We start from the raw sequence: 18,461 nt of genomic DNA on the forward strand, positions 1-18,461 counted from the left end.
ACAGTAATCCTGTTCCTTATCCTGAATTCCAGCCTGGTTTCCAGCATTGTTTTCTCAACTCCACTTGCTTATCAGTCATTGTTTATTATCAGCAGGTTTTAATGGCTGTCAGCTGACCATGCTTTGTCTGCATCAGTATTGCTATAAAGTCTAGGCTTATATCTGAATCAAATTGCTTCTCTAAGATGGTCAGTGCCATGGGTTGTGTTTATTCTTGGCTGACATTGAGTGCAAGACCTGTATCATGGCTCTTCATGACACTCAGGAAAATTTATTTACTGTCTATTATCACCTAAAAGAGTATGAGGTTTCCCTCTGAGTCCTAGGTTCCTCTCAATGTTTCTTCCTCATATCATCTCAGGGAGTTTTTCATTGTCACCGTCACCTCCGGTTTGCTCATTAGGAAAAAATTTGGATATTGAGATATATAGTAACTAACTGGATAACCTAGCACTCTAGCTATAGGCAATGGCGGCAAAACACTAGCCATGCTTAGCTACAGGACCACTGGATGGTTAGAAGTATGAGTTTAGGCTAGATAAAGAGGATTCATTAAAGGAACACAGGAGGCTGGCTAATATAACAAGATCAGCAGTGAGCAGTATATATATATATATATATATATATATATATATATATATATATATATATATATATATATATATATATATATCCTGTATGTATGTATGTAAGGAACCCAGCACACTGGTGAAGAGTGCAGTATGGTTAGAAAGAACCACAAAAACACACTGGCATTGTTACAAAAATAAGGTATTTTTAATATTGTATGACATCTTAACTAATAAAATCACATTATTCTCACTATTTGAAACTGTATTGTATTGCAGTAGGGCTGTTTTACATTACTCATTTTTTAGCTAAGCATTAATGACCCTCACTTGTAAATATTACCCTTAAATAATCCTTGACATATTTACACGAATAATTGTCCTTCTAAACGAAAGCTCTGACTGTATTAGCTACAGGAGATCAGACATGACAAACAAGATAGAACGCAATGCAAGATAGAATGTATATAGACAAAGAAATATAGTAAGTCATAAAGATCACAGAGACAAAATATTACATGTGCTTTTCATTTCCGCCATAGAGGAAAAGCCCAAAAGTGATACTAAATCTACTAAAGATATTACAATAAGCTCAGAATAAATACTAGTGAATATCATTACACAAATGTGCCTTAAAATACAGTGACATATTTATTCCCAAATCCTTCATGACATATTTCAAGAGAAAATCATGGTCATGTGCATTATTTATATATATATATATATATATATATATATATATATATATATATATATATATATATATATATATATATCCATCCATTGTCTGTACTGCATATCCTACACAGTCACAGGGAATCTATCCCAAGGCCCTGAAATCTATCAAGACAGGGAACATGCTGGACAGGATAACACTGGAGTACCCAGAGGAAACCATGGAGCACAGGGAAACATGCAAACACCACATACAGGGTAGAGGCAGGAACATACCCTAGGCCCAGACCCCCAAAGCCACCATGCATCAACACCCCCCCGTCAAGCCCACACACACACACACACAATGTTAGTATTTTTAAATCAATAGTTAACAACAGCTCAAGGAATTTCCTTTGATTGCCTTGAAAAATCATCATGGTGATTTGAAGAAATTGTTGTATATATAAAGCAGAACATGTATATATCTTTATATGGAAAATGTTATTCAGATGCTTCACTTTCTATTGAGCCTGTTCAGAGCATCTCCCACAATGTCCAGCTCATGTCTCAGTTCCTCCACCACACAGTTGATGCTAGCTGTGTCCTTCAGCACATCCACACTCTGTGTATAGGGGTTATAACGCACCGTAAATGGTCGCTTGATTGTCTTTGCAAATTCCCTGAAAGATTAAGGATGAATTAAATGTGAGTAAAGATTACTGACCGCATGTAGAACAATTCGATGACATTCAATAGCATCGAATATAATAATGAACAATTCACTGCAAAAACTCACTTAATATAGATGATCGTATCTCATCATTTCTACAGTATTATAAGTTATAAAATAAACCAAATAAAGGATTACAAAATCTTTTTAGTCTCTTCATCCCACATACCTCATCTTCACTTTGGCTTCCTCAAAGCTGTCTGACATAAAATAGACATCCTGGAATGTGGTTATAATGCACTCCTGTTTGCATGTGACTATGGGGTCAAAGGGCATGATGCAGGCGTTCCCTGACAGAGCATGCTGGGAGAGAAATATTCTAATTAGACATGTAGCATGAACAGGTAGTGAAACAATCCAGCGGTGTATTGAAGACTTGCCAGTGCAAAATGAATACCGATCATCTCCGTGCACTATGTGAGGACAAGAATAAAGCCATATAATTACCTTCAGCTCACTGATGGAGGACAGCAGACCTGCGCCATATGCTCTCATCTTTCCCTCCTGCTTACAGAGTCCAAACTCTACAGTGAAGAAGTAGCACTGCAACATAACAGAAATTGAATAAACATCCATTTGTAGGCGTATTAACATTTTAAAGGATTTACAATGGAAGTAATTCCATAAAGCATGAAGTAGAATGATCTTTATGTACAGTATTCCAACTAGGCGTTATACTCACTGTGGCTAATTTCTGAACTTCCTCATCAGATACTCCAAGTGACGCAAGTCCAATTTCCTGACTGAACTGTGCGAAGCTGGGCTCAGCCAAAAGAGGCACGTGACCCAGCAATTCATGACAAGTGTCCCTGAAAAACACATTGCCTTCAGTAGTTGTTCTAAACCAATACCATCCAGATCAAATTCATTCATCTTCTACCGCTTATCCGAACTATCCTCGGGAGCCTGTGCCTATCTCAGGCGTCATCGGGCATCAAGGCAGGATACACCCTGGACGGAGTGCCAACCCATCGCAGGGCACACACACACACACACTCTTATTCACTCACGCAATCACACACTACGGACAATTTTCCAGAGATGCCAATCAACCTACCATGCATGTCTTTGGACCGGGGGAGGAAACCGGAGTACCCGGAGGAAACCCCCGAGGCACGGGGAGAACATGCAAACTCCACACACACACAAGGTGGAGGCGGGAATCGAACCCCCAACCCTGGAGGTGTGAGGCGAACGTGCTAACCACTAAGCCACCGTGTCCCCCTTCCAGATCAAATTAGCCTTTTTTTTTTTTTTTTTTACTTTTCGCGCAGTATAAGAGCTTAATCTAAAGTAACAACTCCCATGATCATCAGCCAGCCCTAAATTATCGCCTGCACTGTTTCTAATTTCTTGATTCATTAACTCAGATTCAGGACAGTAGTTTTTGGCATCTCATATTTTCACTGTTTATTTTTTCACTTATATGCGAATGAACATTGCCTGATTTATGACACTTTGCTCTAATCTTTAGTTTTATGGACCCTGACCAAGTCTGATATCCCGTTTGGTGATTTCAGTAAACTTGGTCCTGCGTTTAAATTCAATTTGAATGCATTCATGGTCAGTTTTTATCTACTGAGTTATAAACTGATGCTGTGTGTACTCACGGTTCAGGTGTGTAGAGAGGGTCTGAGCTGTGCCGGACATACTGTGTGCAGTGGAACACACGGAAAGCCAATCCAGCCAGGAAGTCTCTTGGGGAGAGATATCCTGCCACGGGCCTTATGGTGAACCCTGTACGCTCTGAAGATGCAGCAATACAGTCACTACTAATGTGAGGTAAAATATCTCCAAATAAACTGTGAACAATCTCTCTCTCTCTCTCTCTCTCTCTCTCTATCTATCTATCTATCTCTCTGTCTGTCTGTCTGTCTGACTGTCTGTCTGTTTCTCTCACTTTGTGACTCCCTCTTTCTCAGTTTCTCTCTCTATGTGATCTCCCTTTTCCTTCTCTCTTTGTCTCTCTCTCTCTCTCTCTCTCTCTCTCTCTCTCTCTCTCTCTCTCTCTCTCTCTCTATCTATCTATCTATCTCTCTGTCTGTCTGACTGTCTGTCTGTTTCTCTCACTTTGTGACTCCCTCTTTCTCAGTTTCTCTCTCTATGTGATCTCCCTTTTCCTTCTCTCTCTCTCTCTCTCTCTCTCTCTCTCTCTCTCTCTCTCTCTCTCTCTCTCTCTCTCTCTCTCTCTCTCTGTGACTTTCACTCCTTTTCTCTTTCTGTGACTCTCTATCTCCCTTTGTGCCTCTCTCTTTTTGTCTTTCTCTGTGAATTTCATTCTTCTCTCTCTCTCTCTCTCTCTCTCTCTCTCTCTCTCTCTCTCTCTAAATACAGTTGAAAGATACAGAGTGTGTTGTCTGTCATCTCACCTTTTAGGAAGCGTGAGATGTCCTCCAGCTGTGGGATGTTGTCCTCGCGATAATCACAGTACTTGTTGAGCAGAGGTAAATTTTTCAGATACTCGCGGCAAGCGTGAGTTGGGTAGAGCTTATTGAGCTCTCTGAACACGACCCCCCACGTCTTCACCTCCTCCTCTGTGAACTCAATATGGGGAATGGGATTTCCACTGGTAAACAGAGACACAGAAAGAAATGATGTATCTCTTATTAATGAACCGGTCAGAACTTGTTGTTCTATTGTCTATTCTATTGTCACGGTAACTCCGGTGTATTCATTCTAATACGATATTGCTTCAGTAATTCACAGTGACTTATAGAGTGAATACTTGATGTAATCTGAGCTTAATAATGAACAGATATTAAACAATGTTATTCAACAAAGACATTAAATGACTGCTGAAATCTTTATGAGAATGTGAGATAATGGCAGTGATAACAGGAACTAACTTGTTTCGAGGATGTTGTACTAATTTACCTGAAAAAGGGTTCAATTATGATATAAATAGGTCTTTAATAAATAAAAAAGTAATAATTGTCAATTCGCTGTGGTATAAAAATAATAAAATATGATGGGGTTTGTTAAAATAAGAAAATAACCATCACGAACATGGTGTGCTGCCACCCGGGTGTTTTTTATTTTTTAATAATTAAATGTCTCGCATAGAAAGAAATACATATAGAATAAAATAGATATATTAATATCAGTAAGGAAAAAAAACACTTCAGGATGTGCTGTTATAGTAAGTTAATATACTATTTAACACATCTTATGGTAAATTAATTTGTCACATTTAAATTCTTTCCCTTAATCTTTCACTTTATCTACCAGAGCCTACAATAAATGACAAATAAAATACAAATAGAAAATAATCCTTATTACGGATTTACTTACTGCTTGTAATTCATGGCCAGATCTGCAAAATATTTTCTCCTTTTGCGGTAGACGTTGTCTTTAAATCCCTACAGAACAGAAACACAACACAACAATGAATCTGGCGTGTTGTTACAGAGGATTTGAACTAGAAACACAAGACAGTCACTATTCGTGTTATTTATTTATTTTTTTTGCAAATCACACTGCTGTGTCAACTAACGAAGGTTTACCGGGTGATCTGCATCCAGATCCGAGCCATACATCAGCACACGGTTTGCACAGTTATCCAAATCAGAGATCTTCCTGGGAAACCAAGGTACATTCTCCATTTCTGTGAAAATATATCGATTTATAATATTTATTTCAATGTGTGAATGAAGATACTTAAAAAAAAAAAAAAAAAGGTATCACAATGAGTAATGAGTAATGTTTTATACAGATTCTTAAATTAGAAAAGTTACTGTTTGTATTCAGGAGAAAATGTTGCTTTAAATAATGAACAATTAATCATATATTCAGTGATTAATCTTAAAAATTTCAGTCAAAAATTAATGATCAATAATCATTCATTTTCCTTATATCATCTCAGGGAGTTTTTCCTTGCCACTGTAACCTCTGGCTTGTTCATTAAAGATAGATGTTAGAGATACATAGTAACTTCATTTTAAAGCTTTCATTTATTTATTCATTTATTTATTTATTTATTTTGACATATTTTTATTTATTTCTTTTCTGTTTCTATATATCTGTAAAGCTGCTTTGACACAATGTAAATTGTTAAAATCACTTTACAGATAAATTGAATTGAATCGAATTGAAATTATTCTACACACAGATGATATACAATGTTTAAAAAATGTTAAAGGGTCCATGTGCAAAATAATGCATAAAAGTAGCACAAGAAGTTGCAAGCAGTTTCTATACGACATAGATTTACAGTTTCTCCTAGTATGGTATGTTTGGCATGTGGACATGTTTTCCAGGTCGTACCGCTCTCTTCCGGCAGTCGGTTGTCTGGTGTGTCCAGCTCGAGCACGTTGACGTGTTTACTCAGCAGATGTATGATGTCACTGAGTTGCTCACGGTTACTGTCACAGTCCACCAAGATCTCAAACTCTGAGTTGCGCCTCCTGGACTTTCGGGATTCGATGTGCACAAGATTGACCTGGTTTTCCTGTTGATAAAAATCAATACACGGTCATATACACAAGCTTTCTTTTTTTTAGAAGATGTGCAGTAAATAAAAAAGAAGACAAATAATATTTTTTTTGAAAAAATGTGCAAGATCTTTATTGGTGTTTATTGGAAGAAGAAAGAAATAAAGTTTAAAAGTAGGAAATTCAACATAAACTGTGATGCATAAAATCCTTAATACAATAAGCCTAAAGGTTTGTTTGGTTATATCTGACAGGATTAAATAATGTTTTAAATAAGAGTTGTAAAATTTAACCATTTTAATTGAATTAAAAATATCTTGAATAAGCACTGGCATCAATGTTGTTGTATTTTAAAAATATATATATATTTTAGAGAAATCATTTAAATAGGTCTACGGAAACAATTATTAATTTGTTTGTTTAAACTCTATAATGCAAGATGACCTAACTCGTATATACAAACACTGCCGGAATAGAATTACCTGGAACAGTTTCAGTGCTTTCACGAGCCCCCCGACTTCATTCTTCAGTGTGAATACTATAGCTGCACGACCCTTTTCTTTACACACGCTTTTGTTATCTTTGTTCTCATCAATCTTAGGAAAGGTTGATTTGTTCATCTGTAAAAGATGTCAAAAAAAACCTGTCAGTGTGATTAGTGTCTCTGTCCCTTGTCAGTGCCCCCAATAAAATGATTACAAACTCTTTTTAAAACACCGTATTAAGGGTGTGGATTAAATTGGTGTGGATTAAGTGAAGGGTTACAAGCACACACACACACACGCACACACACACGCACGCTCTCTCTCTCTCTCTCTCTCTCTCTCTCTCTGTCTTTCTCTATGAGTTGATGCTTTTTTAACAACTCTTACATCAGTGAATAGAAAAATGAACACAATTTACCTGCATGTATTTAGTCTATTATTTCTAAAGAGAGTAATTATTCCCCTTCCAGTCTAAGAGGAAGTGCTCCCTCTCTCTCTCTCTCTCTCTCTCTCTCCCCCTCTCTCTCTCTCTCTCTCTTTCTCTCTCTCTCTCTCTCTCTCTTGCTCTCTCTCTCTCTCTCTCTCTCTCTCTCTCTCTCTCTCTCTCTCTCTCTCTCTCTCTTGCGCTCTCTCTCTCTCTTTCTCTCTCTCTCTCTCTCTCTCTCTCTCTCTCTCTCTCTTGCGCTCTCTCTCTCTCTCTTGCGCTCTCTCTCTCTCTCTCTCTCTCTCTCTCTCTCTCTTGCGCTCTCTATCTCTCTCTCTTGCGCTCTCTCTCTCTCTCTTGCGCTCTCTCTCTCTCTCTCTCTCTCTCTCTCTCTCTCTCTTGTGCTCTCTCTCTCTCTCTCTCTCTCTCTCTCTCTCTCTCTCTCTCTCTCTCTCTCTCTCTCTCTCTCTCTCTCTCTCTCTCTCTCTCTCTCTCTCTCTCCCCCTCTCTTTCTCTATCCAAATACAAGGTATAATATAAATTATATTTACTACACGCACTACTTCAGTAAACTACATTTGAATTAATACATACATATAACGAAATACACTAAAATTCAATTAATACATTGTGAGTAGTCAGAATGCACTGTCAGTGCTCAGCGTACCACCAGAATAGAATACTGCTTATTGTATTTTCTCTTTTAGTTTAAGAGATTTAAAAAGTATTACAGAAGAGACCCAAGTGAGACACACGGAGCTCTATGTCATGTACTGACCGCTGTAGCGTGCGCAAACGCGAGCTGAAGCAGCTTTCTGTGCGCCCGCTGTCCATTCTGTAGTCCCGAGAGCATGAGGTTCACTTTAAACAACACCGAGAAAATGAGGCTCACTTTAACCAGCACGAGTCTCCTTACTTCAATCCCATTTGTCGTGCCAAGAAGGCTATTAATAATCCCGCCCTACACTAATCTTAACACGGATTGTGGAGCAATTAATCACTGTGCTTTGCATTTACGCATATGCTCATTTACGCAAGTAGTCTTAATTAACAGTAGTTAAAGTAGTCTTAAGCTCTCTCTCTCTCTCTCTCTCTCTCTCTCTCTCTCTCTCTCTCTCTCTCTCTCTCTCCTGTGTCAACTTCAGTTAGGTTCTTCTAATAGGGATTAATATATAAAAGTACATCACTCATCTTTCTAAAGCACTGCACTTTTCACTGACAGTTCTATATGAGCCCCAGTTTTTCCAAGGTCTCATTCTAAAATGTATGATATAGCCTAATTACCCATAAAGTCTAAGGCTAACTTGCCATCGCGCGTAAAATCACTGCTTCCATGCCCACACACACTACGTCGCGGTCTTGACCTTCTTAAAGCCTGACGCACGAACAGTCTCGCCAGTCTCAGAGTGACTCGGCTTAACGACTTTATTAAAGCTCGTGTCTGGTTAATAAACCGACCATACACACCTGTGCACACGTGAGACATCGCAGGACCTGCACATCAACCTAAAACCTGCACATATTGCTATAGAATAACAATTTAAATCCCTAATGACTTCATTGCATCAAAAACAGAAACGTCAGGATAGTAGGCTGGTTAACCTTCTATTAACTTTCTTCAGTGCATACATTTAATCTCAAACTCACACACAACTTAGAGACAGGCTTCTCACCTCATTATTAAGTTGCTTTTCTTCCAAACACAAGCCGAGGTTCATTGAGTCAAATGACCTTCCTCTGCGTGGCCCTTCGCTTTTGCTCGAATACATTGTAAGTTCGCTTGGAAACGCGCCTTTTATTTGGACCCGTGGATCAGTCTTTTTATTTTGCAGGATGGAGTGATGCAGTAGACGAGTGCGCGATGCTACTTATGGACACCAGTGAGGAGGGACAAGAGGATGGATGATAAGCTCCCCCCCCCCACAGCGAATGGAAAAACAGCTGTACGCTTCACGTCATGGACCACAAGACCCACGCCTTTTTTTATTCTCTTCATACACAAAACGTGTCGTGTAAACGCAGAGGACTTCATCATCGACTAGGTAATGAGTCACATAAAAAAAAAACAACAACAAAACAAAACAAAACAAATAAAATCTGCAAGTCCTGCAGGATTTGAAGAAAAAGCTATACAGAAAATTGTACAATGGCAAAATACTCTCAAATACAATCACACACTCTTTGGAGAATGAATAGATCCATTGTGACTATAATATCCAAACCATACAATTTATTTATAAGTTTAAAGAGGGAAGGACGTTTCATGTCTCACTTTATACACTCTTAATGGTGCGAGAGTTAATATTTGTCCTTTCTTACAGTCAAGGTAGAGTCAGGCAGGTTTCATACATCTTGTAACTCATTTCATAACCATTTCAGTGATACAGCCTACCACATAGTCTTAAATCATTATGAGGAGATCTGCTGGATGGCTGTAAAAAGTTGGATGTGCTAATTCACAAGTGATGATATGACAGTCCCTATTAATGATGACTATAGTTAGCATGCTTACTCTCGTTGAACTACTCTAAGCTTTGGATGGGAATGATGGCAGGCTCAGTGAGTAAAAAAAACATTTTAGCCGTTAGAGGCCTATATTTCATAAATCCTATCTGATGTACCTTTAAGAGCACTGATTTCATTCAATCATCAATATGTAGATGATGGAATTGGTCAAGATGTTTTTATTAAAATTATGATTTTGTGTATTCTACAAAAAAAGTAAGAAACAAATATGAAATTGAGGATTAAAGTAAAAGTCTAAAACAATGAAAATATGGGTCAGAAAAAAACAAAACAAGGAAAAAGTGTTGACAAAATGGTAGGCCATGCTTCTTCACTGACCCTTTTACTTCATTTGGCAGACACCTTATCCAGAGCGACATACAACTAGGCAACTTAGGGTCAAGGGCCTTGCTCAGGGGTCCAGCAGTGGCAGCTTGGCGGTCCTAGGATTTGAACTCACAACCATTCAAGTGTGTGATTTAAACTCACAACCATTCACTGCTTTAATCATAGGACCACCGTTCTGCCACTGTTGGGCCCCTGAGAAAGGCCCTGAACCTTCAGTTGCCTAGTCCAACACCATAACCGCCGAGCTACCATGTCCCACTCTTCACATGTGGATAGTCAACACTTTAAGGATTTGAGGAAAGTGTGTGTGTGTGTGTGTGTGTGGGTGTGTGTGTTTGTGTGTGGGTGTGTGTTGGAGTATTGTTTTCTTAGATAACTTTGTAAATTCCAAAACTTTACCAACACGTGAATTCACCATAAAAAACAAAATAGAGATAATGAACTGTAAATTAATTGCAGACAAAAAAGCCAGAATTTAGACGTATACATCAAGTCAAGTCAAGTCAAGAAGCTTTTATTGTCATTACAAACATATATAGTTTTTGCAGTACACAGTGAAATGAGACAACGTTTCTCCAGGACCAGGGTGCTACATAAAACATAGACAGAGCTAAGGACTTAGTAAGTAAGTCTTATAGCCACATAAAGTGCAACTGTGCAACCTGGTGCAAACAGTGCAGGACAGGACAAACAAGAGAGACAAGGCAGTGCAGGACAAGACAGACAAGACAGTGCAGGACAAGACAAACAAGACAGTGCAGGACAATACAAACAAGACAGAGAAGACAGTGCAGGATGAAAGACAGTGTAGAACAAAACAGAAAGACAGTACAGGACAAGACAAAAAAAACAAAGACAGTGCAGGCAAGACAGAAAGACAGTGTAGGACAAGACAGAAAGGCAGAGCAGAACATAAGACAAAGACCATGTAGGACAAGACAGAAAGACAGTGCAAGACAAGACAGTGCAGGACAAAAGACAGTGTAGGACAAGACAGAAAGACAGTGCAGGACAAAAGACAGTGCAGACAAATAATTACAAGACAATACAAAAAAATACAATAGACAGAAACAGCACTGACCAGTCTAACTACTGTATGGTCAAACAATATTGTGTTGACCTAATCAAATTAAGAAAGATTAAGAAGGATACTTTGATTTTATTTGGATACTCTGCTTGAGACATTTCTGCTCTACTGGAAATATAACTCTTGAAAGCATTTGATATGTCTTTTGCACAGGTAAAGTGTAGTATAAAGAATGCTATATTTAATTTTATTTTAATATATTTATATTTTAGTGTCAGAGATTGACACAGGACTGTCTGTGTGACCCATTTGATCCAGTCACTCTGATCCACTGTGCAAATTTGGGTCAGTAAGTTTGCAGGCTTGGTGCACGTGTAAGGGTGAAAGGCTTAGAGGATTAAGCCTCATCTCCAGTTTGTGGCTACGGCTCTCCAAGGCTTCAAGTCTAATGTGGTGCTTGGTCTTAGTAAGTTGTGGAACTATGATAAGTGACCACAGAAATCAACAAAAGTCTCTTTTTTGATGATTTTTTTTTAGAATTGCACAAATGAATGTGTGTTTGTGTGTGTGTGTGAGCGAGAGAGAGAGAGAGAGATGCAGTAAAGTCACTTCGTCAGGAATGGTAGAAAGGGGGAAAATGTTCTCTTAGTAATATCAATAAACTTTTCAGTCATTTTTCTCACAATTTTACTTTGTCATTAGACTGTCATTAATGCCATCATTTCATTTCACAATGACATATTTCATTTCAGATTTTATTTCGATATTTTTTTATTGTTCTTTTTATTTATTTATTTATTTTTTTTATTTTTATTTTTTTATAAAAACCCAGGCACTGTGAATTATATGGAGTAATGCAAGGAATTACTTTATTTTTATTTGTTTATTTATTTATTTTTTTTATAAAAACCACCATGTTTAATTTGTATGTACTGAGAGTTTAACTGCCATGAGTGGGTTCTTTAGTTTATCTGTAATCACAAAATTTTGCCCTGATAAAAAATAGGTAGTAGGATTACATAAAAAAAAAGGCTACATAAGTGGCACATTATAACAGTGATGACAATTTATTGGGACACTAACCCAAGACAATGTATGCTCGTCATCTGTATATTTGCTTCATTCATAAAGCACTTAATTTTTCTTTACACAGTGATCCATCATGGTGGACACTCATACAGTGCATTAGTGATTAATATCTCTGATAACCTGTAATACAAATCAGAACACAAACCTGAGCTGTGTAATAGAAAGAGATGCCCGGAAATGATTTAAAGCAACTCTAAGTTTACCCTCCTACACTGGATCTCATGAACTTGTGCTGAAACCTGCATCCATCCATCTATCCATCCATCCATCCATCCACTCATCCATCTATCCATCCATTTTCTGTACTGCATAACCTACACAGGGTGCATGGAGGCAGACACCCAGGATGAAGTGCCAACCCATCCCAGGGCACAATTACACACACTCACACAGCCTTTCGCAATATAGAGATGTCAATCAGCCAACAATAAATGTCTTTAAACTGAAAGTACCTGTAGGAAATCTCTGAAGCATGTGAAGAACATGCTTTGTGACCGGCATATCTGGTGAATTTATTCCGTTATGTTGCTTGTGTGTGTACGTCTTACCGGAATTTTGGTTTCGAAAACTGAATCTTGTTTTACACAAATAATCGTGTGTAAAAAGAATTTACATTGTTTTGAATGTTGCATCCTGTTCATGGTAACAAAAAATCCTTTCATACAAAATTGACAAAAATCTGTAGATACTTGGACCATCGTATTCATATTTTTCATATTTCGTCCCCAAACTGCTGCCACAAAATAGAAAGCCAATATTTGTATCATATGTCTTTGTGCTGTAGTATTACTATAATTTGAAACTAAGACATCCAAACATGAGCCCTGACCTCAACCCTTTGGGAAGAACTGGAACACTGCCTACGTGCCTGACTTCACTAATACTCTTGTGGCTGAATGAGCAAATCCCCCAAATCCATGTTCCAAAAATCTAAGCCTTCCCAGAAATGTGTAGGTTATTATAACAGCAAACATTGGACTAAATGAAAAAGCTCATATGGGTGTGACAGTTGGGTGTAACCAAACATTTGGCCATATTGTGTATATGTACATAATTAAGATAAAACTATTTGACTTAACATTAAGCAGTGCTGCTAAAATCCCACTGGTTGATGTTTAGACACGATGGTACAGGTGTGTATGTTTACGGAGTGTGTGTGCTGTCAGGGACAGTGTGTAAACCCTGATGAGACTCACCTGGCAGAAGGCAAACAAATTCAGATCAACATCAGAGGGTTATTCAGGAGCCTGGATTGGGGAGGAAAAGAGGATCAAAGCGCTATCCTCTGGGATCTGGATAAACGGGATGTACTTTGGTGATGGACCTGATAAGCACCAGGCCACATTTCCAGGTACAGAGCCTGCTATGTGTTCATGTCTTTAATAAGACAGTTTGGTTTGACAATGTGGATGTTCAAGCAAAGCTCTTAAAAACCCTTTCTTCTTTTGTACACTGATCCCTATAATGAGGTTGCTGGCTCCTTATTAAAGTCCAATGTACATCTAAGGTCTCTTAAGGTAAGGGAACAATTATGCTTTATAAACACTGTCTGCTGTGTCCATGTAGCTGCCTTTAATCACCTGTAAGACATAAAAAGACACTATGACTCAAGCCACTGCTTTTGTGTTGCACTGATACACACGCATATTGGTGATCATTAGGGTGGTTTAAGTGGCATAGATGGTTATAATGAGCACTCAGTGGTATGGGATGCTCTTTCTGGTAACCCAATACTGGTAATTAGGTTAAGATGCTGCTAGACATTACACGGTGCATGAGAATTAGACCGGTCATATCAGGACACCGTGCCATCTCAGTCGTTTGCGGTTATAGTGGTGTATAGGATTAATGGAAAATTGGTCTTAAACACCACATTCTAATTAGTGGAACTGTCAGCGCTAGTGTTTCTGTTAAACGTCGAATGGCACGAACGATTGAAATCTGAAGAAAACGATCATGTACTCATACGGTACTTGAGTCATAATTGCAATAATCTAAAGTGAAATAAAATAATTAATTAAACGTATAAGCTCAGGCGTATTTCTCAACCTCCCCTTTTTCTAGACACAACAAAAAAAGGATCTCAGTGTTAATTAACGACAGAGCAGGCTGACATTATGCAGCTTCTAGCCCTTTGTGCTGAAGAGCCTCTCTCCGTCCGGAGAGAAAGAGCCGTGTTACTGTGAGCTCAACGGTGCCCACTCATCTCATTACAGACTCGCCTCATTACACAGGCTCATTTGGCAGTCAACCAGTAAAACACACAACAAAGCTCGATTCGTCGGCTATCAACCCGAATACTGGGTCCAGCTTTGGCTGCTTGAAGCAAATCGCATTCTAGCTCATGATTCCAGACCATTTCAAATTTTTTAACTGTGTATCTGACTTGTTTGCAGATCTACTACTGAACAAGTAACCTGGATAAAAAGCAAGCAAGTTTCTCAAAGTAGGACCAAGACTACTGAAAATATCTGAATTCCACATCATGTTACATCTAGACCACAGTAGATCCACACAAACGATTCATTACATGTCCCGAGCCTGAGCCCACTCCCGAGCTCCCAGTGTTCTGAGTTCCTAGTCTGATCGCTTCTCCTTCCAGACCTATGTCATCAATCCTAATGCCTTACCCCTGGTTGGAGTCTCATCTCCTATAGACCTTCATGCCATCTTTGAGCTACTATTGCGTTGGTCAGCTTTGTGCTCGGGTCTTCATCAGTGAATATTTGAAGACTTCAGCAGGAAGGAATTAGTGTTAAGTCTGTGATTAACTCTAAAATTTCGCTGACCTGTTAAGTTCCTAGGGAGCTCTTGGTTCCTTAATTCCACTGGACTATAAACTGTTGTAGAAAGGACATTATTTACTGTCCAGTGTCAGAGTTTGGTTCCTCCCAAGGTTTCTTCCTCACCTCTGTTGCCTCGAGCTTGCTCATTAAGGAATATTGTTAGACATAAACAGTAACTTAATTTTAAACTTTTTAAAATTTGTTATTCTGTTTCTATACTTCTGTACAATATACTTTGAGACAATGTGAATTCACATTAAAAGCATTAGGCAAATAAATTGATTTGAATTGAATATGTATTTGACGTCCGTGCATCTGACTAACCGATCTCCGACTCGGAACGAAGCCATTTCTACTCGTGAGGTCGTCTCCTCAATCCCAAATTCAAATGAGACATCAAATTAACATGGAAGCTCACAGCATCACCAGTAAACTTTAAACCTTTAAGTTTATTCTGTAAATACCAGCATTTATAAAAATATTATATACTCCTGCAGATTCCTGTTTTGAGGAGTTAAATATTCAGAAAATCCCTTGTCACAGTTAGCTACAGTAGTTTATTGCTAACAAATCAGTTACGACAAATGTCCAGAGGTCTGAATTGAAACCACTGAAGTCATCAGAAGCTTTTCATTCATGTACTGTATACGTGTACAAAATGGCAAAAAACAATGTCAGTGATGTTAATTACATAACCCATGCATCTGGCTTCTGTTCATTTTGCTCAGAGGATTTAGACGTGCAAGCACGCACGCACGCACACACACACACACGCACACACTCACACACACTCGGAATGCTTAGAAATTCTGCTAATCTCAACTACCCCACTGTCACACACTCACTATAACTAGCTATAATGCCAGAGACTAACAAATCTCATGGATGCTTCACTTACTGTATACTGTACACACAGATTTAAAGATTTGGTACGATTTGGAATACATAGGATATGTAGTGTATATGTGTTGCTGAGCACTGTTGAATTGATCATTTATGATTAATTCTCATTTTCTCTAACATCATCTCTGACTCTAGTGCTACAAACATTATTTAAGCACATGGTAAACGTTCCTGTTTGGAGACATGGGTGTGTGCGCTTTGTCATTGAATCATGGGAGAATTTGTAGGTATAACTTTCACCTCGGGGGGGCACGGTGGCTTAGTGGTTAGCACGTTCGCCTCACACCTCCAGGATTGGGGGTTCGATTCCCGCCTCCGCCTTGTGTGTGTGGAGTTTGCATGTTCTCCCCGTGCCTCGGGGGTTTCCTCCAGGTACTCCGGTTTCCTCCCCCGGTCCAAAGACATGCATGGTAGGTTGATTGGCATCTCTGGAAAATTGTCTGTAGTGTGTGATTGTGTGAGTGAAGGAGAGTGTGTGTGTGTGTGTGCCCTGCGATGGGTTGGCACTCCGTCCAGGGTGTATCCTGCCTTGATGCCCGATGACACTTGAGATAGGCACAGGCTCTCCGTGACCCGAGGTAGTTCGGATAAGCGGTAGAAGATGAATGAATGAATGAATGAATGAACTTTCACCTCTCTACATTTCCCGGTCAAATAGCTTACAGAATTATTAATATATTTCATTAAATATGTTTACATTTTCTTCGCACGCCTATGCAACTTCAGACAATCCACCGACACACACGTCCACAATCCTTATTAAATTATATCCATTACACAAATCAGATATATAATAAACAATTTTACAAACACAAAAGAAACAGATTTATCTTCTCAGAAAGGATTACAGTCTGCATTCGAACCCTGAGCAGGAATAAAGCTTCATATATGTAAAGTTAGTCACTTGTGGTAGTCCCGGAGATACATACTGTAAGTCTCAGTAATCATACACTGTTTCATCAAAACACTTTAACATGCATGTACTGTATGTCTTTGCTTAGTAACATAAGAAACATGTTATTTGTTGAACTTAAAAAGTAAGAAGAAATTTAAGTAACGATCTAAACAAAGAGGAGTTTGAAAAAAAAAAAAAAAAAAACATGAAAAAAAAAACGCATGAGGTACAGACGGGAGCAATCAAAGGTGTGATGGCGTCAGCAATCTATTCTGGGCCACAGAAGGATTCATGAAGGTGACGGCCGAGGGGAAACTTTCATTGTCGTACTGTTGACAGGAGATAGAGAAGCGCCGGCTGCAGGAAATGACAAAGCGACTCTGATTAGACGGAGTTACTAACGCTTTAATGAGACAGGTGAGGACGAATGAGAGATTAGGAAAGACACCATATAAGAGAGTGTCGTGTGTGAGCGAGCGAGAGAGAGGATTGAATGGAACAGTGAACGTGCCAGGCAACATACATTTATACACACATGCCTCTTCAACAGCTTTGTCGACGCTCATGTATTTTTAATCACTGTATTGTTGGTCTTTTGAAACTGTTCCCAGGTAGAGCTGTATATTTATGTCTGTTCAGTTCAGTGAGTTCCACGAAGCAGCTATAAGAGTGCTGCAACATGTATGTTCATGGTTTGCCTGACCAGAATTTTTGGTAGCGTTCTGGTGACTGTTCCTCTATTATTATGTTGGCTTTGTAGAAGCCAACATTCTGTTTTCCTACAGTATTTAAGCTTAGACAAAAATTTATAAAATTTAATGCGGCCTAGGGCTTTCGAGCCACATGCACCAAATTCGGATATGTTGTACACCCTGGTCTGAGGTTTGTTGCTATGACTTTTCTAAGCGATCCGAGTACCGGTACTTCCGGTACCGGGTCTCAAAGTGGCCTATTTTCCCCATAGACTCCCATTATAAACTTTGGAGGTTTATAACTCGGCAAGCTTTCGAACTGTCTACACCAAACTCGGCCAGATCCTTTAGAGTGATACTCTGAACAAACTTTTATATTGGTGTACCGACTGGCCTTTCGGTTGTGCCGCAGCCCCACCCCCAATATATGCAAAATCATGGACATGTGACCTATCAAAACACTCAGAACAATGAGGGGAACTTCCTCACGTGTATTCTGACGACGTCACGTGAAAATAAAAAATTAGCACAACATGAACATGTGACATATCAAAACACTCAATGAGGGGAACTTCCTCAGGCGTATTCGGATGAGGTCACATGTTCGTCTCCACTTGCCTCCAAATGTTTTGGCACCCTATCTTTCTGTCCACTTGCCTCCAAAAGTAACACTGTCCCTTATGTCCACTCACCTCCAAAAAGCCCGACTTTTGCGAATATTTGCCTCGTCAAAGCCAACATCAAAGTTTGTTGCAACGAACTTTACAAATCTAGTTTTTCTTGGTATTGCTATTCAGATGAAAAATAATGAGCGAGCAAACTCAAAACTCAAACAAAACTCAAAACTAAAAAAACTAGGGATTTGGATTTTATTTTTATTTTGGTGATTGTCCAAGGGAAAAGTTTGGATTTGGACAACAT

At 38.8% G+C, this 18,461-nt stretch overlaps 1 protein-coding gene across 1 annotated transcript; it reads right to left on the reverse strand.

Annotated features, from left to right (window-relative positions):
* Window positions 1-755: 755 nt before the first annotated feature.
* tph1a (tryptophan hydroxylase 1 (tryptophan 5-monooxygenase) a) lies at window positions 756-9,142 on the reverse strand. The gene is made up of 11 exons (XM_060887305.1): window positions 8,969-9,142; window positions 6,869-7,006; window positions 6,220-6,403; window positions 5,460-5,560; window positions 5,248-5,315; window positions 4,326-4,522; window positions 3,567-3,702; window positions 2,639-2,765; window positions 2,404-2,499; window positions 2,126-2,259; window positions 756-1,906 (listed from the first exon to the last, which is right to left on the reverse strand). The coding sequence occupies exons 1-11, from the start codon at window positions 9,062-9,064 to the stop codon at window positions 1,741-1,743; spliced, it is 1,443 nt and encodes a 480-aa protein (XP_060743288.1). The 5' UTR covers window positions 9,065-9,142; the 3' UTR covers window positions 756-1,740.
* Between the last annotated feature and the right edge of the window lie 9,319 nt (window positions 9,143-18,461).

This window comes from Tachysurus vachellii, chromosome 14 (genome assembly GCF_030014155.1).
Source record: "Tachysurus vachellii isolate PV-2020 chromosome 14, HZAU_Pvac_v1, whole genome shotgun sequence".
Lineage (NCBI taxonomy): Eukaryota > Metazoa > Chordata > Actinopteri > Siluriformes > Bagridae > Tachysurus > Tachysurus vachellii.